Consider the following 21,438-nt stretch of genomic DNA (forward strand, 5'->3'; position numbering starts at 1 on the left):
CAGCTTTTCAATCGCATCCACGAGAAGGAGAAATTTTATTTACGTTCAAGTGCATTTTTTCCAAAAATAATAAGACAACTTTTTTTTCAACCTAGAATGGCCAGTCATTGTCATTTTGAACTGCCATCAAATATGCCGGAATATGACACTGCTGATATTTTAATGGACAAGATCTCACCTAATGCAGGTGAGAAAATGTCAAAGCTTCATCACATTTGAAGGCCAAGTAATGTCAAACCTTGATGACATTTGAAGGTCAAGATTCTGGACACAGCCTGAGCCTACTTTTGGATTAGCCTTGGAAAAATAAATTGTAGCCTAGGACAAGCCTTAATCTTTTGTGAAAACCTCACCTACAATTAGATCAAGTCCGTTAAATCTCAATTAACTGCAATAATCTCCAAGATTCATGACAGATTGACATGTTATTTTAGTTTCAAATTTGCATTAATGATTACCAATCAATCAAATAAAAAAAACTATCTTATCACACTGCCACACTTTGTGTGTCACATGGTAGTAGCAGAAGTAATTGCATAGCTCATTGTCAGGCCTGATCTGATCATATCATCTGAGAGGGAAATCTCTGGGGAAGCAGGCCTGCTTTGCTCTTTGAGGTGGAGTGACATTATCAGTGTGGCTGGCCCTGAAATAGCATCACTTTCCCCAGCCACTCGCCTGCCACACTGCCACTCAAGGAGGTCCGCAGATTGCGAGGAGATAGAAAGAGACGACTGGGGTCTGAAGGGAGCAGAATGTCCCCCGTGCCCCGGTCACCAGCCTCTACACCATCCCCATCAATGCACAACACTGCGTTTGGCTCCGTGCAAACCGAAAATAACCAAACGTTCCATTACAAAGGTCCCAGTGTCCTGAGCAGAGAAATGAAAAAGAAAGTGAGAGGAAGGCAGAGAGAGAGAGAGAGAGAGAGAGAGAGAGAGAGAGAGAGAGAGAGAGAGAGAAGTGTTGGGGAGTAAGAGAAAGTGATGGATGTTGTTCTATTTGGTTCAGGAAAAGCTGTCAGCTCCATCTAACACAACACGGCCGAGCGTAATGTGGTGCTTTATTTAGCAGGGGTGCAGGGGGATCATCTTGCCACCTCTTTAGGATTCATTTGGGAAGGGATATCAGGCCACCATCTCACATATCCGCAGGTGCAGCAGCTACAGATGAGGTGATGGAATGAGGTCCCTTATCTGAAAAATGGAAAACATGCCACATGAAAGGTGATAATACTTAAGCAGGAAGATTGTGTAAATGGCACTGAGTAAATCAGCATGAGTTCAGATGTTCTGTCTGTACCCAAGCTAGCAGAGAAATAGCACCAATGGCACTTCACATATTTATGTAATCCTCCACAAAAAGTCATGTGGACCCTTGTGAGAGATCATGATCTTCCTAACAGCTCTGGAAAGGCTGTCTGGGCCAAAAAAAAAAAAACCACTAAAATATCAAAGTGACTTTTATTTCTATTGCCTGATTGAAATATGAATCTGCGATCAAAGGTTGGTTCTTCACTGCTTCGCACGGTACCTATCTGATCCGCTATGCTCCCTAGTGGAGTTTGCCTCACAAGGAGCCTTTAAAAGAGACACAAAAGCTAAGTGGTGTAAAGAGTACACAAGAGCTCGCGGTCGCCCGAACACCTAGTGTGTATTCAAATCGATCTCTGCTGTTTAATTAAAGCTTGGAGAGACTGTATAGAGCTTTGAATTATACACCAAACTAAAACACTGCACTTTTCCCCTGTTTGCTTCTTTTTGAAAGCCTGTCAGAAACACAGTCATACAGCTTGCTCGTAAGACAACGCCCTCTTGATTCATTTTACTACCAGGGAATCGAAAGTCAGTCACTGTGATCATTAAAAACAGTGGCATAGTTCAGCTGTGGCTTTTTTGTCTTCTTCATCAGTGTCAAATGTGCAGAAATAGAGGACCTGCATTGTCGAGTTCTTTGAAAGCTTTCATTTGATGTTGCTGGTAGAAGCAAATGATCGAGCCTTCTCCAAAGCAGAAATATAAACAAAGCAATTCGCTGCCAGGCTGTCTGCCCTCTGAGGTTCAGGTGATTGAAACCCAACCACTGAACAGCATCTCTGTAATGAGGTGCTGCCCCCAACACCATCATCTAAGGTGTCTAAATTTAAATCCACATAGGTTGTGACTACAGCTTAAATTGTTTTTAGAAGGAAATCTATGTTGCTTCCTAGCTCATATAAAGAGAGCTAACTGTAATCAATAGTGATAGTAACGAACTGGCCAGAACTTGTCTCAAAGGGAGAATAGTTCAAGTATTTCTCTCCACATGTCTTTGAGGTATGTGGTCCTTTTTTCAATTATCAATTTGAAAAGCACACTAATGGAGGCATATGCGCAAAATTTGTGATCCAAAAGTTTGAAGTTTAACCCAGATTTATAATTACAATTCACTGTTTTTGTGAAAGCTGTTCCTGGGTTGTCAGTACTGTAGTAACCAGGTCTTCAGGCAATATATAATGCATACATTTTTTATAGATCTAACCCGAAACAGTGCAGCCATTAGGCCTTTTGCACAATGCATCTTCTTCCTGACTGTCATGCCCTGAAGGCCTTTCCTCCTAATGTGAATAGCAGCAATGTGTCTTGCATTCACAGCAGGAGTGTGTGTGTGTGTGTGTGTGTGTGTGTGTGTGTGTGTGTGCATGCTTGCGTGCGTGTGTGTGTTTGTGTGTGTGTGTGTGCGTGTGTGTGTGTGCGTGTGTGTGTGTGTGCGTGTGTGTGCGTGTGTGTGTGTATGTGTGTGTGTGCATGCTTGCGTGCGTGTGTGTATGCCTGTGTGTGTGTGTGTGTGTGTGTGTGTGTGTGTGTGTGTGTGTGTGTGTGTGTGTGTGTGTGTGTGCGTGTGCGTACGTGCGTGTGTGTGTTTGTGCGTGGCTTTGCTTGGCAAGAAATGGCCTATGGCGATGACATCCTCATGACATATTTGATGGGTAAACCCCAGCTTTGATTATGACAGTGATCTGATTCAGTCTAGACATCTCACTGCGCAGGGGTGGTTAATGCTGCCTTACATCAGTTACAGACTGACAGCAATGAATAATTGAGTAAGTATTAAGGCATATATGTGCAATGTTAGCAGGAAAAACAAACAGACATTTTTGACTGACAAGCAACAAAATCATCTATCTAGATCAGCAAGACAAAGCATCACTCTGGCACCATGAAGAAAGACTCAGGTGTTACTACACATACTTATCAACAAAATACTTCACTAATTAAGTAGCTTTAACCAGAGTTTCCATCCTCGTTATTTAAACAATGTTAGGAATATGAGCGGCTGCCAGTTTTTCTTCTATAAACAGAAATGATCTAAGCAAGTATATTAAGTATACATTTAAACCCAAAATAAACAGTTTTATATTTATCTTTCCAGATCTGAATTAGACGTTTTCATGGTTTTGCCATTGAATTCCAAACAAAAAGTCTTCAGCTGAAGTAACCTAGAGGATATGTTCTAATACACTTTATTGTAGCTTAAGGTAAGACCCTAAGCCACATTAACCCCATCTAAACCCCCTTCTAATGCAATCCCAGGTTTACAATCAAGGCCTTGAGATATTCAACAGTGTCACCCAGATCCAATGCATATAGAATCAATGATATCTGTGCAGTGTGCCAGTATTTTACATGTTAAGCTCTCTTTACAGACTCTAGAAAATAGCTGCAGGATAGCTATAGGTTTCAGTTTATCATCACTAAGGGCACCGAGTTGCAAGTACATTGCAGGCAGGTACAAAATTAATGCATTTATAAATATTACCTGCAGAAGATAGTGATGGCAATCACATCAGCATTTCAAGTCAGTTCTGAACCTGTAAAGATGAAATCACTCACATCACTCACACAAATGCAACCAGGGCTTGAAATGAATTCCACAAGCTTGTATGGATGAGAGCTGCATGGAACGCTCACCTGTGTAAGTCTACTGCACCTGGGTCCTGCCTCCTTCCTCCTCAAATCTCTTTCTCTCCTTGTCTGGTCCCTCATTTTCATACACACACACACACACACACACACACACACACACTCTCTCTCTCTCTCTGTCTCTCTCAGACACATGCACACACTCTTTCTTTCACTCTCTCTTTGAGTCGTGGGGATGAGTTTGTGAGTCCTCAGCTCAGCTCAGCGAGATAGGGGCTCAGCTGCAGAGACTGACATCATCCTTACAGCGGAGCAGGTTTTTCCCTCCCATCTCTCTCTCTCTCTCTCTTTCTCTCTCTCCCACCCTCCCTCCCTGCCTGTGTGCCTCACTGCCTTTTCCACTACCCCCCCCCCATGGAGTAGAAAGCCCTTCTGTTCTGAATGGAATACACAGGGAACAAAATGAGAACTGTGTGTATGTTCTGCAAAAGCGTTTATTTTGCACAACGTACTTCGCATACAAAGTCTTTTTACAAGCCCTAATTATGTTATGGAATACCTTAGTACAGGTGAAGTGGTTCTGAAATTGACTCCGTTGATCGATAATATGAGCCAAAGCCTTAAGAGAGAGTGAATGGTAAGTGCCCAGTGAAGAGCTCTGCTGTCCATGGTTCTGAAAGAGACTGTTAAAGACACGACAGAGCCCATCAAGTACTGGGAGGGTCTCTTACAGATAACAAAAGGAGGATTTTTTAAGTCATGAAGCAGAGACCATACACTCTCATGTTCACAAATGCACACATAAACAGATATACAGACACATACACACAGTCACAGACACGCACATGCACACACACACACACACGTGCACGCACACGCACACACACAATACTCACATATCTCTATCCCCTCTCCCTCCCAGAGGAATTTCCTGTCCTCCATCATTTAGATTTTCATTTATCACTGTAAGGTAACACTGTGGCAGCTGTTATTAAAATAGATTACCCCTGCTAAAATGGTGTAACATGTACAGCAATGAGACACCCACCCACCGACACACACACACACACACACACACACACACACACACATATACACACACATACACTGGACAAGAACCCAACTGGTCCACAAATAAATGTATGCATGTATGCAGTACATAAGCTCATGAACTAACACTGTATTGCTCACACACATATAGATTACACATATGTCTGTTTCACATGCTCCACATTTGCTGAGAGCAAAACAGAAAGCAGTGACAGAGATGGCAGTCAGATAAGCCGATTTTATCAGCGTGTTTATGTTGACAGGAGCAGCGACAGTAGTGGGCGTGACGTTATAAATGGCTCTGCCATAGTGTGACACTCACAGCTATGGATTCCTTTTTTGTTGTCTCTACTAGAGGTTCTCAGGAGGTTGCATTTAGAATTCCTCCTCTTGTTTCCATAGTGACACTTTTTCCTCTTTTGTATAAGTGTGTGTGTGTGTGTGTGTGTGTGTGTGTGTGTGTGTCTCTGAGAGAGCAAGAAAGAGAGAGAGAGAAAGAGTATGTGTTTGTCTGTGTGTGTGTGTGTGTGTGTGTGTGTGTGTGTGTATGTGTGTGTGTGTGAGAGAGAGAGAGACAGACAGACAGTGTTTTAAGTAAATTGCAGCAAGGAACTTAATAGCTGTGTATACAATTAAACATTGTGAATTAACAGACAGCTACTATTATTTTCAATCTTGTACTGTAATCAAATCACTGCATAAAAATTGCATAATCATCAGCACTGGTACATTAGTGAAAAACACAAACATCTTTTCTATTCACTTAGCTCTTCATCCACAAAGGAAAAATCAAATCAAGCACAAACCAATAGATATTACAAAATGATACAATGAAAACACAGTTCCATAAAGATGAATAGGGCCTCTCAGCCTCTGGGAGGAGGTTGCAAAGCAATTACCCAGCTAAAAGTGCATCTCATCTAGATGGGCTATGTGCACTTAATCAATGCCAGTGTAGGGGTGGCTAGCAGAGGAATGTAGTCAGCATAGCCATGCCTAAAGAAGCAACAGCACAAAAGCACAAGCCAGCGCACCATCTTACAGACTGCAACCATAGGACGCGGTCTTTTTGTCCTAGTTAAGTCCATTTACTGATATCAGTCATTGCTGCTATGTACATCAAAATGATGGCGTCTGCCAGGCGACCTCTATGTACTAGAAATTTGGCCCAACAGGTGTCACAGCTCTGGTGAGTAAAAACTGGTGGAACCGAGATGAGTCATCCATGCTGGTGTCTGCCAGCGTGCAGACAGATAAGCCATAATGAGGTCTTTTGTGCCTTGATTAGCTGGCCCTTCACTGTAACAATGCACCAGCATTAGGCTGGAAACTGGCCAGGTAGATTAGCACCATGAATGGTGTGCAATTCAAGAACAGAACCCAGTACGTCACGTATGGGAGCGAGGCAGAGCTGGTGAGTGGTACAGAGGTAGGGTGAGAGAGAGAGAGAGAGAGAGAGAGGAAAATAGAGTTAGAGCCTAGTACATAAGTGATGTGTGTGTAGCAGCTCTGTGAGAAGCAGCTGAAGTGGCGGTGCAGGTGTGTGTCGGGTGCGCTCAGGGAAGAGCATGAGTGTGCGGAAGCACCTCGGGGATTTCACTGGACCGGCACCTGCAGAGATGAGAGAAGGGCAGCTCTCAGCTGCTCATGTGCACACACGGTGTGAAGAGTAGAGGGTCCCAACATTTATACAAGACAATGGCTAAAATCATGGTATTCAGTGAATCTTATAACAAATCATACATTCGTTTGCAGGCTTTTTTTCATCCGTGTGTGTGTGCGCACGTGTGTGTCTATATGTGTCACTGAATTGGTATTACTTTCTTCACTTTTCTATTTTGTCTTCAATCAATCCTTGAGCTGTAACAGTAGCTATTTCTCTGTGTATAATTGGACTGGATGACAGCCACATTTGAAGTCAGCAGATGAAAGCGTCTCTTGACAATGGAGTGTCTGGCCTGTGACATGACTTGAATGAGGAAGAGACTACACACACACGCACACACACACACACACACACACACGCACGCACGCACACACACACACATGCACAACTTCTCAGTCTTATCTTGATTCACATGGAATAAGGTAAATGTGGGAGAACACTGTGGCTCATGTATATTTAATCAATGTTTAAACCCTACAAAGAAAATCTGAACACTTTTTTCCATACCATGAACCAAATGCACTCTACTGATCTCACTGCTGGAATTCTAGTTTTTTTTTACTTTAAGACAGATGTTCAGAAAATATGTTTTTGCGTCATTATTTTTGCAATCTTTCTGCCACTTTTTGCTAGTTCAAAAGAATCTAGAAATACGATCATTATCATAACTGACCTATTCTCTTTTTTTTCTTGTGCTCCTACACACACACACACACACACACACACACACACCACTTCAGTGACCATTTTTGAGCAAAACAACTGCAATCTCATCTTAAAGAGCAAAGAAGCTTTCCAAAAGAACAAAAACAGGTTTTTCTATATTTGCTGTTCGCTTTGTCGCTAAGGTAACCAGCATTACCCAAACATCCCCACTCCACTGCCGGTCGGTCACATTAAAAGCATCATTTTCTCCCATGGGCACACACACACACACACACACGCTCCATCCCTATCAGCCATGCCATGGGTAAACATCCTCAGTCCTCTAATTTATAGATTTAGTCAGTGGCGCTGAGGAGAATGAGTGACATTAACACAGCTAAGCTATATTCTAACTGGGCCAATCTTCTATAGGTCCACTTCTCAGCAGACAAACAAATGCCTGTTTATGCAAATGTTGGAATAACATAAATCAATATATTTACTGCATGATAGGATTCTATATTTACAGGTTATTGCTACTAAGCCATGACATGACGTTAAGAAAGACCGAATCTAAATCACCTGTCTGTCTGCCTCCGAAACAATGTTTTGTACAGATTCATGAGTGAATCAGCTGTTGCATTCATACATTTTATATATATATATATATATATATATATATATATATATATATATATATATATATATATATATATATATATATTAGCTTATATGAAATTTTAGTTTCGTACATCAATTTTAAAATGACATATTGCCTGAATATACCAACATTGGTATTTCTGATAAATGAATGCAAGAAAGTAGAATTCATTTTCTTATTTGATTATGTACACATGCAAGAAAAAAATCTGCATGAATGGCACCTAAAACCTGATCATACAGTATATCGTCTATAACCAAATTATTACAGCAATCAAGGTTGCAGAATAAAGAAAATATGTGAAGTTTTAAATATTGTAAATAATCTTATCTGGTTTACTTTAATCAAGCACGTTCTATAGCTGCTGCTGCTGCAATAAGTCCTGTACAGTAGTTAAAAGGCATGTCAGTGTATTCTTCTCCACAAAACTGTTGCAGTTATGTAATACTGTGTGTCTTGCTGGGAACAGCCTGTATTAGATGATGCCACAGCATTTTGATGGGGATGAGGGCAGGGCTGAAGTTCCTCTGTTTCTGCCAATTTGTAGATGTGCTCCTGTATTCGAGGTTGTTGTCATGCTGCATGACCCAGACTCTTTTGACTTTTAGATCACAGGCACACCCTCGGACCTCCCACAGTAAGTACCTCATACTGCTTGGAATTGATTGGTCTCTCAAGAGCCACAAAACACTGCTTTATTTCCACCAATGTGCTTCCCAGTTATAATGAGGTTTTGATCCTTGGTGATATGCACTATTTGATATCTGTAAGCAGTGTTTATGCAGGGTGTATAATGCTAATATGTACATTTACCAAAAATCTGAACATTTGTCTCAGCTGCCACTGATGTTGAACATCTAGGTGGACTTTCGCAAACATTAGATGGGCATTGTTAGGTTCGGTTCGGTTCAGTTCTCTTCTCTTCTCGTCTTCCTCTATGGTACCATTCTGGTGAATGCTACTCTAGCTCTGGGCTTTTCTTCTGAGTTACTCATGTACATAGATGGCATGTCTGAGATCTCTGTCTGTCATGCTAGGAACCTTTTTCACTTGATTCCACAACATAGTCATCTACTCCTATAAGCAGAGTAGCAACTACTGGGTTATTGCACTGGCAAATTTGCTCCCTGACCATGCAATAAGAAAGGCCAAAGTCACTATAAATTCTTTTCTAATACCATTAAGTCTTGAACAGCTTCTTCTAGGTTCCACTGAAACCTCTTTTGTTGGGTCATATTCTACATAACAGAATGCTGTTTTGAATAGCAAGGAACCAATCTTTTATACACCAGGATAGTTTAAACCCTGAAATGACTGCAACATCTCCAGGAGAAAAATGACCCTCTTTTAATTACATTCTTTTGATGTGTGTTATTTTGTTATTTTTTTAAATGTGTGTTTTGTTTTTGTTAAATAAGTATTTAAGACTTCAAATGTCTTGAATTATTATTATTGTTGTTGTTGTTTGTTATTATTATTATTGCCATTATCCAATAACAAATATTTTTAAACATAATATTTTGCTCATCCTAACATGACAATCAGTTGGTGCAAATATTGGCTCACGTAAATTCATATTCGATGCATGTCTTAATAAATAAAACCACAATTTCCAATGGAATGTCAAACGACAGCCATTCTGTCGTACAGCTACGTTTGTGCACCCCTGCACACCAACATTTGATTGCAGACGATGCAGGCAACACAACAGCACAAGGTGAGGATGAGCTGATCCAATTTACACGATTCCACAACACTACTGCCCGGCCAGAGAGACAGAGAGATACAGACCGAGACAGAGAGAGAGAAAGTGTCTAACAAAGAAACAGAGAGAGAGAGAGAGAGAGAGAGAGAGAGAGAGAGAGAGCGCATGAGGAGGAAACAGCCTGACTTACTCAGGATCTGATGATTATCCCTCTGTTGCCTGGGGGCTGGATGGCCCTTGGCTCTGTGTTTGTGTGTAAGCAGTAGGATGTAAATTTGCTGGCCAGCATGGCGTAAGGCAGTTCGGGAGTTGAGGAGCACTGGTCTGATGCAGTGAGTGTGATGGATGGGGTAATAACAGGCTGGCTGTCCTGCCTGCTGCCTGGGATGAATCTGTTCCGCATCACCCATCTGAGACGGCTTGGCGTAACAGGAAGAGGCACAGGTGAGCACCTTACCAAGGCGCATGTGCACATGCACATGCATATGCACGCCCTCACGCAGATAAATGCCTCCTTAGTCATGACTTCCCCTAAGCCTCCAAGCTAAACGGACAAACAAAGTAACAAGGTTCAAAGCAGGAACGCCACCAGCAAGAACACACTCATCAATTATTCCGGTTAGCTAAGAATCAGGGGCTCCTCGGAGTACAGAGTAGTGGGTGGGAATGAGCTCTCTTGTTGTGACAGGCTGTTTAATTCAGCTTGAACATTAATCCTGTTTGACAACAGTCACCACTTTAAACTCATGACATGAATGCATATAAGGGGAAGCATAATCTCTCTCAAGTTTCAGCCACATCACCATCATCACCAGCACTGTGGAGGAAGCTGCATTCACCATGTCGACATTTGGGATAATAAACAAAAATGTAATGCTTAAGAATATCTATAAGAACTGGACACTAATTGCGCAACATGTCCACAATGTATTTTCTCTCAGCTCATAAACCAGTACCAAAATGTAACGCTACTACAGCGCACCTGCTGGGGCAGGTAGAATAAGCTACTGGCAATTCCAACATCATGCTTTCAATTCCCAGCAAGCAGATGTACTGTCATGCTGATAAATATATAAGTTGCACTAGATAAGAGTGCCTGTCAAATGGTGTAAATGTAATGATAGCATACAGATATTTCTATAGAGTATTTTTACTGCCTACCCTATATTGCTAGTGTTTCTTTCTACAGCCCTTCCAGCATTACTCAGAACTTCCAGAAAGTCTTCTCATTACTGGCCAGGAGAGTTGGGGTCTACCTTTAGCTGCTCGGAGGGGAAGAAAAGCATAGCTCATTAGTGTCTGAACATTTAGTCTTCCTCCACTAACAAGGTCAAGATTTGGATGAGAAGAGAGAGCGAGACAGAACATTTGACAGTTTGAGTTGAGAGTGCTTCTGTGTTTTAGTTATATGGCTGCTGTGAGTCTAGCTATAATCAATTTTTGAACATTTGTCGTTTCTACCCTCTCTCTGCCCACCAGAGGCAATGAGAGTAGGGATTGGTTTCAGGGCGTGTGTGTGTGGGGGAAGGAGCGAATGGGTGTTATCAGACCTGCAGGCTCCTGAGTGCCATCCCCAGATTACAGCACTGGACCGAGTTTGATTGACAGAGTCTGGCCTAAGCTGGCCTCAGGGGACCGGTAGGATTTGCACTGACTGCACAGGCTTCTATTAGCCTTACCGTTCGCTCGCGCCAGGACCCGAGCGCACAGAGCAGCGAGAAAGCCCATCTCTGCATAATTGAATGGATCACCCTCTATCTGCCTGTGGCTGCCTTTCTCTGTGTTTTTCTCCTCTCGTTGGCAGGAAGGGCCAGCCATTGTTCCCAGTAAAGGTTAACGAGGGATGTGTGAGAGAGTTTATCCACGAAGCCTCGTTTATATGATAATCGAGGAAACGCTACCGGGGAGTTTACAGTACTCCAAAACTCATTTGTTTATTAAACGCAAGCCCCGCTAAGATGAAGGGCAGAGAGAAGCTGAAATAAATGTGGCCACAGGCCTTCATCACTGACGTGTCGCACCATCTTACAACAAAACAGGAAAACTTAGTATCAATATAGCTGTCAATGCAGACAAACATTTATGTAGCGCGGCTGATCCGTGCACAAAGTTGCTGTTGCTCATATGCCAGCATACCTCAATTCTAACCCAGTGGAATTTTTTCTTTTTTGCTGTTTTAAAGCCAAATGGTATCTAGATTGCGGTCATGCCTCATTTTGCCTGTAACATGTAACCCACTTATACCAAGTGTAGGAGCTGTAAAACAAAACGGTTCCTGTAAAAGTTAGTCGACATTTCCTCATTAGTTTAAACATGTTCGTCATTACCTTTTGAGGTGTATCCAGCTATTAATGCTGGATAATAAGGGGGTTGGGGGGGAGCCTATTATGGATTAGGTGTAACTGAACTGGAGATTATAATGTATTTTTGCTGAACCTGTTATTAATGGCAAAAAGATGGAATGGACTCATATGGAATATAATGTCCCTTTACCTGATGCTAGACTAATCTTCAGTAATGTCCGTTGTATCAGTAATCTCTCCTCCACATATAAAGATGGCCCCTAAATCCAATACAAGCACTGAATTTAATTTCATACGGTAAATTTAATTAGGCCTCCAACCTTTGAGGAATGATACAATGCCACAGATTAAATCAGGAAATTTTCGAAGTGTGCATAGTTAATTCCATGGAGGAGAGAGCATATCGTTCTAAAAGATGACGTGGTTATCGGAATATGGGAGAACAGTGCTCTCTGCTGGACTGCAACGGGAATATTGAGAAACGCAGGTTTGCGTATAAACTGAAAAAATAAAATTTGGACACACTTGCCACAGTCTAAACCAGCAGGCTATTTGAACTGTATTAGTCATTAACCACTTTAACAAGAACAATAGTGGTAGTTAAACTAAAATTACCAAATATAAGAGGAAATAAACTTACTTTGTATTTGGTTATAATTGCTTCACCACTAAAAACAGTATAAGGGTTAACTTAATCAACAGGGGGACAGACTGATTTGGGATCCATAACATTTCATTATGGGATTAGAAACATGATCTCACTTACACACGCACAGCACACAAGTCACTTACACAGAGAGTGCCTCTTTCAACTCTATTAAAGTGACAAATCATTTCAACAAACAAAGTGAAGCACAATTTACAAAATACACATCTTTCAGTATCACAACTGTACAAAGGTTGTTAAAATACACTCCAGGTATACGTGAACAATTTAAGAACTTCTGCTATTGGCACGCTCAAAACAAGAGAAGAAAGAGAGTGCGAGCTCAAACATTGCCAAAGACACTCTACTGCTAATTTGATTAGAGTGATATTGTCACCTTATTTTAAAGGGAGATTGGTAACAAAACATCTTAAAATACCCTTTACCTGGATTAACATTGCATAACAACAAGTATCCTGATTCTTGTTTGTCATCCTCCTTAAGATGTAGCACAAGCAATAAATCAGAGCATTTCACTCACAATGGGTATAATAATAATCATTAAAAAAAAAGAAGAAGCAATGATTAAAGACTTAAGAAACAAACAAAAAAAAAAAGACGCGTTTGTTTTGTTTCGTCCCCTATGAAATGTCATCATTTGTAAGGTAAGTATTGCAATTCTTTTTCACATTAGAATCAGTCCAGAATCAAATGAACGACGAAAGGCAGTCGGGCAGAATAATTTCTGGAAAGACTCTAGAAAAAGCCACACCACACTGGACCCTTCACCCATTCCACCATACTACTGCTCAGTCTCAAACAAACACGCAGCTGATGGCAGAAACAATAGGCAGACAGAGCTGCTGAGAACCGTGCCTCTTCCTAACGCCAGTGTACATTGCTCTGGCAGCAATTTAAGACAAGGCATTTGGTTGGTCTGTTTGTCTTTCTTCCCCCTACGTTTACATTTGCATCAGTAGACAGATATTCATAATTCATTACAAGTGGTTGGTTGCCTATATTTTCTCCCCTTAAATTACCCTTCTCAGAATGAAAAGAAAAGAACCGATACAATGGCTGTTTGCCGGGGCACGGGAGGGAAAATCTTATTAATACCTTACAGAACAGAAATTACCTCTACTTCCAGGTGAAGAACACTATAAGGCCTCTAAAGGTCTTAAATTTCATTACAAATGATATAACCTCAATCTTTAATAGAAAGACCAAGATGCCAATTATTTCAATTGATTTTTACTCTACCCTTTTGCCCTTCGCTGCAGACATTACTGTCAGTCTCAGATCAATATGAAAACCAGATCCGCAAATTAACCAGAACACTGTGGAAAAACATGACGTTTCCATGTTAAGGACACACTACATGGAAATATGCAACCGCTGGTAAGAGGGAGCGTGTAAGATGGTATTTTAACGTTTCTTTGTGCTTCCTAGGAACTTGCGGCAAAAAAAAGGCATGCAAATTAAAAAAAGGGCCAAGAGATCACCAACCATACACATGAAAGGGTTAGAAGTGAACTTGTAAATGGACTAGAATGGAAATTTACATGCAGGTCAATATAAATACGTGACATCCCTAAACAGGTACTTTAAATCTTCAGTTGCACAGTAGAGGAGATATCAAAACTTGCCCCAAACAGTGTTGGTCCTACATTAGGGTGTTATCTAGCACCTGATATCTTCCTTTATGCATTATACAGCCCGTCAGCTTTCATTGAACAGTTCTAAGATACATTAAAGTACAGTTTTAAAAAGGGGGATAAGGAACAAGACCGTCTGTAAAACCATCATTAGACGGACATGTAGAAAACTGCCACATTTCCTTGCTACCGTTATACGTTACAGTTTAATTCCCATCAGCCAAACAAAGTTGTATTCTTTCGTTAATAAAAGCTTTGAAACTAGGTGCATCTGGAAAATTCAGGCCCACACACACACACACATTTTAGAGAAAAGTCTACCAATAAAATAAAATCAGAGGTTCCCACAGTATAAGTTAATGTAGGACCAACACTCTGGAGCAACTGGCACTAGACAAGGGGGGGGGAAAGCTTATTCGTTTGTAAGAAAGAAAATGAAGAAAAAAATAGGGCTAATAATTTAGTGTAATGTACAAAATGCAGTTCTTTAATTTCAGCTGTTCGACGTCGATACTGAAATGGAGGCATGATTCACATTAATACACATTTCGTCTTGGACTTCTTTTTCTTCTTCTTGCCCTCCTTGCTCATCTTCTCCTTGTGCTTTCGGATTTCCCGGACTAACGTATAAAAGGCATCATCGACACCCTTAAAAACAAAGAAAATAACGTAAACATACATGTGGCAGACACGGAATCATCTAGTGTTGGCACCAATCTCACTGAGAGAATAATAAAGACAACTGTGGCACTAGAGGAGGCATTCCTCTCAGTGCAAGGAAACTGCCCATCAACGCTGATATAGAAGCAGCTTCCCTACATAACTCAACCTTCACTACTAAAATGTGAATGAGCAGCACTCATATCAGACCAGCTCACTAGGCACATTCTACCCGGCCCAGCCCAGCCGATCGGCTGAAGCGTGGTGTGACACGGCAGCGGCCAGTGGCCAATGTAGCCCAGGGTGGGTTGAGAGAGTGCCTGCTCAGCCCAAACTTACCCCTCTCACATCACAATACATTTTTTAAGCTTGATGCAGCGTGGTGTCTTTTCTTCTTTGCTGAGTTTTTTCAGCCGGTACTGCCTGATCTCCCGGACCAGTGTGTAAAAGGCATCCTCCACTCTCTGTAGTGCAAAACACAACTCCCTTCAACGTTAGGGGTCGCATGGGCTCTGTTACAGAAGGACAGTGCAGTGCACATGGCAGAACTGACTGGTTTATCTATGTTCCAGTAAGAAAAATGCTGTTAGCAAAGGGAATTATCTATAGTGTCTGTTGTAATTTTGTTTTATTTCCAGGGTAAGCTAGAAGTAAAAGAGGCTTAAATATTTCCACTTCTTGAGAAGTAAATTAAAGTCACTGAAAAACCCATTTAAACAACTGAGCTGTGTTTCTGCTGAGCAATAGACAAATTCATCTTAATGGCTGAAACTTTAGGTACATCATGGATAACTCATGCATATCCAAATGGTGAGCACATTTTCAAGCAGGTTTACACACAAGCAGAACACAGACCAAGACCAAATTAATTGGGATAATCATAAGTTGGGCTAAGGAGGCAGCAGAGGGCATTTTTGGAGACAATTTGAGACTAGCACATGCAGCCTTGACCAAGAGCAGAGAGGCTGGAAGCAACTGAATCAGTAGTTTGTATGATGTCCCCAGCACCATAAGGAGTTGTGATTTGAGCACTGCAGAGACACACAGAGAGGGCCTGTCACAAAGGCACATCAGACTCCCCAACACAGCAGTGCACCTCTGCACCACCTTCCCTGCCTAAATCCACTTACTGATTAGCACTTTTACAAGAACGTTCCACACCGTACGGTTTTCTCATTAGATGATCAAATTCCAGACAGGGGTACTCAAAGAGGGCCTAAGTGTCTAAAAGTATTCAGTCCCCACACAATACTTCCCAATTTCACCAGTGAGCTATCTTAACAGAAGCAAATAGAACTCTTGAAATCAGGTGTTGAGTCTCAAAATGAAAAACATGAATCATTTATGAAGGAAAAGCATAAAGACTGGAGCAAACATGTTATTTTAAACATGTGCAAGCACCGAGGTCCATGTAGGGAGAGCAGCGATTCCAGCGCGAGTTGCCGTGGCCTCAGGCACGGCGACATGCCCCCAAAAGAACTGATTCCTTCCATTTTTATGCGCTTTGAGACTGAAAAAAAAAATGTCTAGACTATAAATAGGAGGAAATATGAAGGAATATAAAGTGCATGACTGGAACAAACACTTATAGACTTTACAGCCCTCAGGGGAGTCAGCTGAGTATCCCTGCTGTTATAAATGCAAAGAAGAGAACAGACACGGCCATACCAAAGATTCCCATTGAAAGAATGCGCTGAAAAAAATCAGTGTTCGACTCTGCGCCACATTAAGAGTCCAACCAGCCAGCGTCCAAACACACATATGTAAGCCACACGTGAAATCAATCAGTTATTAATCACCGTCTTCTGCAGAAATATTCATTGCATATAACATTTTAAACGCTTAAAATGTTTATATCAACGTTTAAAATTGACAGGGATAGCCGCTGTACAGGAAATCAACATTCACTCGTCAGCCTAATATTGTGAAGGTCTCCTTTGTGCCACAAAACCAGCTCTGATCCATCGTGACACAGAATCCACAAGACCCCTGAAGGTGTCCTGAGGTTTCTGCTATCAAGATGTTAAGTCCTTTACATTTACTGCTGACCAGTGTAGTGTGTGTATAATATATTGTGGTTACACACACACACACACACACACACACACACACACACACACACACACACACACACACACACACACACACACACACACACACACACACACACACACACACACACACGTGGGATTTATACAGCGCCTGAAAGTTTCTTAGTCCTTCTCAATTCATCAGAACAATATAAACATTTTAAGTCGGTTAAAATCTTAAAATGGTGCATGATTCTGCATCACCACCATTAATTCCAAATGCTAAGAATGTAAAGGCTTAATCGACCAACTACAGCTGCAAAGTTAAAAAGATCAAGTCAAGTATTTATCATGGTCTGTAATTAACCAAGATGTGGATGTTCCAGTAATTATGCCTGTTACTGTCAGACCAGTAAAAAAAAAAAAAAAAACAGATAAAGTTATTTGTCAGAATACTCAACAGGAAGATATGGCATTTCCAAGATCCCCAGGAATTCGAACTCTCCCACTGCAGCTCTAATATAAGTCCTAAAACCTCCTACATGTAAGATGTTCAAGCTTAATATCCATCATAAACAATGAAGAAACGCAAACTTTGAGGCATTCAGACTATTCTAAGAGCATTCCAGTCACAGGAGATGTACAGAAGTGCATCCTCTGTAACGCCCCTGTAGAAACAGGAGCCATTCGATGTCAAATCTGTCCATTATTTTAGATAATTTTAGATAATCCTAACTAGTGTGTCTGTCATGCAAGACTCCAGGCTTATGTTTGAAATAATATTTACTTTGCAGGTCTGCAGACAAATTTATTTCAATATAAATAACTGATATGATTAATATAATAAAATGTAATGCCACACCTGACTAGTTCTAGTTCTGAATGATCCTCAGTCTCCTCACATCCTGTGTTAAACAGCAGTGCTGAGAAATACCTCAGTTCAGTTTCAATCTCACAGTTCAAAAAATGAATTAAGCAAAAGGCTACTGCAAAATTAGCACTTTTTTATTGTTTCAGTAAACGACCCTTTGCAGATATCGTCCCACTGCAAGGCATTGTGCAGACATCAGTGCAAGGCAGTGCCGCAGTTCTGTGTACCTGTCTCGTCTTTGCCGACGTTTCGATGAAGGGGATTCCATAGCTGCGTGCGAGATCCTGAGCCTGCTTGGTGTCTACTGTACGGGACGGCAGGTCACACTTATTCCCCACAAGCACCATGGGAACATCCTCAGAATCCTTCACTCTCTTAATCTGTTCTCTGCCACACACACACACACACACACACACACACACACACACACACACACACACACACACACACACACACACACACACACACACACACACACACACAATAATAAATAACACATTAGGAGGCTAAATAAGGGGGTTGCCCAGAGAGAGAAGCTGCTAATCAGTTTTCTCCTATTAGCCAGTAGAGAGAGGGGTCATGGGAAAGCAGATGAATGTGTCTGCATGTGGTCCAGCATTCTATTGTTCCCCAACTCTCCTCACCTGTAGTGGTGAATGTCCTCGAAGGACTTGGTGTTATTGATGGCGAAGACACAGAGGAAGCCCTCCCCCGTCCTCATGTACTGGTCTCTCATGGCGCTGTACTCCTCCTGACCTGCTGTGTCCAGGATGTCCAGCAGACATGTCTCCCCGTCAATCACCACCTGCTTCCTGTACGAGTCCTACAGGTGTGTGCAGATTGAGATTCAATTAAAACACAGCAACAGCCATTTCACCACAAGTCCATCACACTCATCAACATCACTTCTGACATGTCACTTATCCCCACCCTAACTGAAAATAACAATGAAAAATGTGCCCTATTCATAACACGCCAACACTCACCCATGTGTGCACGTGAACAGCATCTCACACAAATATACCCAAGACACGGTATATAGCAGCCATACATTCACAATAAAGAAATGGCTATAAAGATTCATCTGAGGTTGTTGGACTTCTAAGGCTCATATGATAATGCAGAACGATTTAATCTCAATTATTTAATCTACATTTATTGCAGACACGTGTGCTGTTACATAGTTAGGTGTAGATCAGGAAGTTAACAACCTGAAACCAGAAAAACCAGCTCACACTGTGCTTTTAAACACTACTACTTTTTCATCTGGAAAGTGGCACGTGGACGGGTTTCACGCCTTTGCTCAAGAGAGGGAAAGAGGGCATGGAAAAGGTCCGTCTTCCCAAGATCCACGCGCACTGTACCTCTATGGTGGGGTCGTATTCGTCCACAAAGTGGTTCTGGATGAGCTGGATGGTGAGTGCACTCTTCCCCACACCACCAGCGCCCACCACCACCAACTTATACTCGGTCATCCTTCACCTGAGGCAAACAAACAACAGAAAACTAGTCAGCAATGTCAGTAATGCTAGTATAACGCAATCTCACTTGTCTGCTTCCAGCCCAAGCCTATTACACAAGTTATTACCAGTGGTTGGCAAGAGACCGTTGTGCTCACTCTAAAGATAAGCTACAGCGATTGTCTCTAACTAGATCTCTCTTTTGTCTTATCTATCACACACTAATAATATGCTGAGCTGAGCAGGATGAGAACACTTAGCCTACATTTCTACAGCAGGCATGGAAGTGTCCATGGGATGGCTTCAGCAATCAGCATTACAGTACTTTAATTTAAATCTATTAGTAATGAAGACTTTGCTCTGTGAGTGATTTTTACTGAATTTTTACTATTTGTGATTCACTCCAGTACAAACAAAAGGCTGGAGTTAAGAACTACTCACACCACACTGTAGGACAACTGGCTGTCTTTACAGCTGGGCTGGTACTGTGCTCAGACTGTAAGTTAAGGGAAAAGGGGACTATGTGATGGGCTAGTATCATGTATGCAAATAAAGAACATTCTTGGACTGCAAATGGTTATATATACTTTTAACTATCTTAACACCACTCATCGTGTAATTTCCTTCACCAGTAAAACTAATCTGTATGTGAGAAGCCATCCTGTCCATACATAAACATTTTGCAAGTCAACAGAAAGTGGGATACATACTTTGTAACGGAGAACTTCATGGCAAACATGCCACAGAACTGTGAAAGTAGTTTTTAAAAAGAGACTTTGCTCACAGAATCCTGTAGCTCACGATTCAAAGTCGTTGAACACAACTTCGGAAACACTTTGCAGGCCTCCACGGGTCATTACGAACTTGTGCATAACAGCGCCACAAAAACTACACAAAATGCTCCAAAAACGCATTCGCAAATAATGCATTTCAAGTCGTCGCGATTAATTTCTCTAATTTTCTGGCCTTTTCGCGGTCTAAAACGACCGATTACATCGACAGCAAACCCAGGACAACTGCTATCCCTGGGTATGGACAGGGCTGGTTTTGCGCTTGGAGTCACCGCCATACCGCATAGGTCTGCATTGCAGGGCCCAACATGACTGGGGCGTTCTTCACCACTATTTAGGTATCTCCGGGAAAAAGAAATAAAACAGCTCACTGGTCTTCAGATTATCGAAAGCAACCAGTGGCGCTGAAGACACCAGTTCCCACATTTGAGACCATTTCTGTAAAAACTACCTGCCCTTTTTTTGTTACCTTTGGCGTTTTAAGTTCCGCGTCCAAGCCACGAAATGGCCAAGTCAACTCAAGCGTAGTCTACAGGCCCCTTAGACCCGACCTAGCCATTTTTCCCCGTTTAAACTGGACCCACAGTTTTACAGTTGCAGTTCCACTCGTGATTTAAGAACCCCCGATCTCTCCGCGATGGGTCGTTTCTTTTATCCCTCTCTCCTCGGCCTCGACGGAGGTGGGTCTTCACATAAACATGGGCGACGCGGTGCGGTATTGCGAAGAACACTTACCCGGGGAACAGTGCAAAGGTTTTCAGAGGGTTTCGGCACTTCGCAGTAGCTGGACGATGTCTAAATACACGACTCTGTTGACCTCCTTTCGGACATCAGCTTGCATCTTTCATTATGATCGGTGAGTACAGGCGACTGTGGATATAACCACTCCAGATCCCTTAAATGAGAGTTGATGAGCAATGGGGGTTTGTCAATTTAGGAGTCGGTAATATATATATATTTTTTTAAAGGTTGCTAGTGTTATATACTACAGTAGGCTAATTACAATGATTTGACTCCTATAAGATAACCTAAATGCTCTGTATTGTGGCCGGCTTCTGCTCAGCTCCATTGAAAGCGGCGGGGCGCTGACTGCAACTCTGTTTAAATAGGCCCTAAATATAACTGGAACGGGTTAGGGAGACGTCAGCCCCATGGAGTGATGTGATTGGGTAATTTCTCCGTCAGTCATAAGTGCGCGAAGACGTACGCGACTTACAATGGACGAATCAGCGATATTCATGAAGAAACAAGGCTCCGCCTACGTGTTTATTAGCTGGACCGATGATGTCCGAATTTTTTAAAAATTACTAGACTGGCTATTTCCAGTTGCGCAAACTATGGAAAGAACACCACTTTACAGAAGTGCGGAAGCATGGAAGTAAATTCTGCTATG

The 21,438-nt window shown here is 41.8% G+C and overlaps 1 protein-coding gene and 1 long non-coding RNA gene across 4 annotated transcripts; both read right to left on the bottom strand.

The window, feature by feature from the left end:
- Positions 1 to 155: 155 nt before the first annotated feature.
- Positions 156 to 4,172, bottom strand: LOC113588516 (uncharacterized). Its single transcript, XR_003411858.3, has 3 exons — positions 3,951 to 4,172; positions 3,799 to 3,850; positions 156 to 1,196 (listed from the first exon to the last, which is right to left on the bottom strand). It is a non-coding gene; the product is annotated as an uncharacterized LOC113588516 (long non-coding RNA).
- An 8,560-nt stretch (positions 4,173 to 12,732) lies between these two features.
- Positions 12,733 to 21,133, bottom strand: kras (v-Ki-ras2 Kirsten rat sarcoma viral oncogene homolog). 3 transcript variants are annotated; one of them, XM_081711858.1, is made up of 6 exons: positions 20,781 to 21,133; positions 19,965 to 20,002; positions 19,159 to 19,276; positions 18,439 to 18,617; positions 18,022 to 18,181; positions 14,907 to 15,357 (listed from the first exon to the last, which is right to left on the bottom strand). In XM_081711858.1, the coding sequence occupies exons 3-6, from the start codon at positions 19,267 to 19,269 to the stop codon at positions 15,238 to 15,240; spliced, it is 570 nt and encodes a 189-aa protein (XP_081567984.1). In that variant the 5' UTR covers positions 19,270 to 19,276; positions 19,965 to 20,002; positions 20,781 to 21,133; the 3' UTR covers positions 14,907 to 15,237. The 3 variants fall into 3 exon arrangements, with proteins under 3 accessions (XP_026883538.1, XP_081567984.1, XP_081567983.1); XM_027027737.3 differs by lacking the exons at positions 14,907 to 15,357; positions 19,965 to 20,002 and adding an exon at positions 12,733 to 14,881 and having other exon boundaries at positions 20,781 to 21,128; XM_081711857.1 differs by lacking the exon at positions 19,965 to 20,002 and having other exon boundaries at positions 14,909 to 15,357; positions 20,781 to 21,132.
- Between the last annotated feature and the right edge of the window lie 305 nt (positions 21,134 to 21,438).

This window comes from Electrophorus electricus, chromosome 4 (assembly GCF_041902795.1).
Source record: "Electrophorus electricus isolate QZ-2024a chromosome 4, ASM4190279v1, whole genome shotgun sequence".
Taxonomy (NCBI): domain Eukaryota; kingdom Metazoa; phylum Chordata; class Actinopteri; order Gymnotiformes; family Gymnotidae; genus Electrophorus; species Electrophorus electricus.

What these genes read in the sequence shown, in the direction of transcription:
- kras (XM_081711858.1), bottom strand. Translation starts at nt 19,269, where the DNA reads ATGACCGAGTATAAGTTGGTGGTGGTGGGCGCTGGTGGTGTGGGGAAG. An exon ending in AATACGACCCCACCATAGAG is followed by an intron (nt 18,618 to 19,158) that starts GTACAGTGCGCG and finishes ACACACCTGTAG; the next exon opens with GACTCGTACAGGAAGCAGGT. An exon ending in GAGGACATTCACCACTACAG is followed by an intron (nt 18,182 to 18,438) that starts GTGAGGAGAGTT and finishes TGTGTGTGGCAG; the next exon opens with AGAACAGATTAAGAGAGTGA.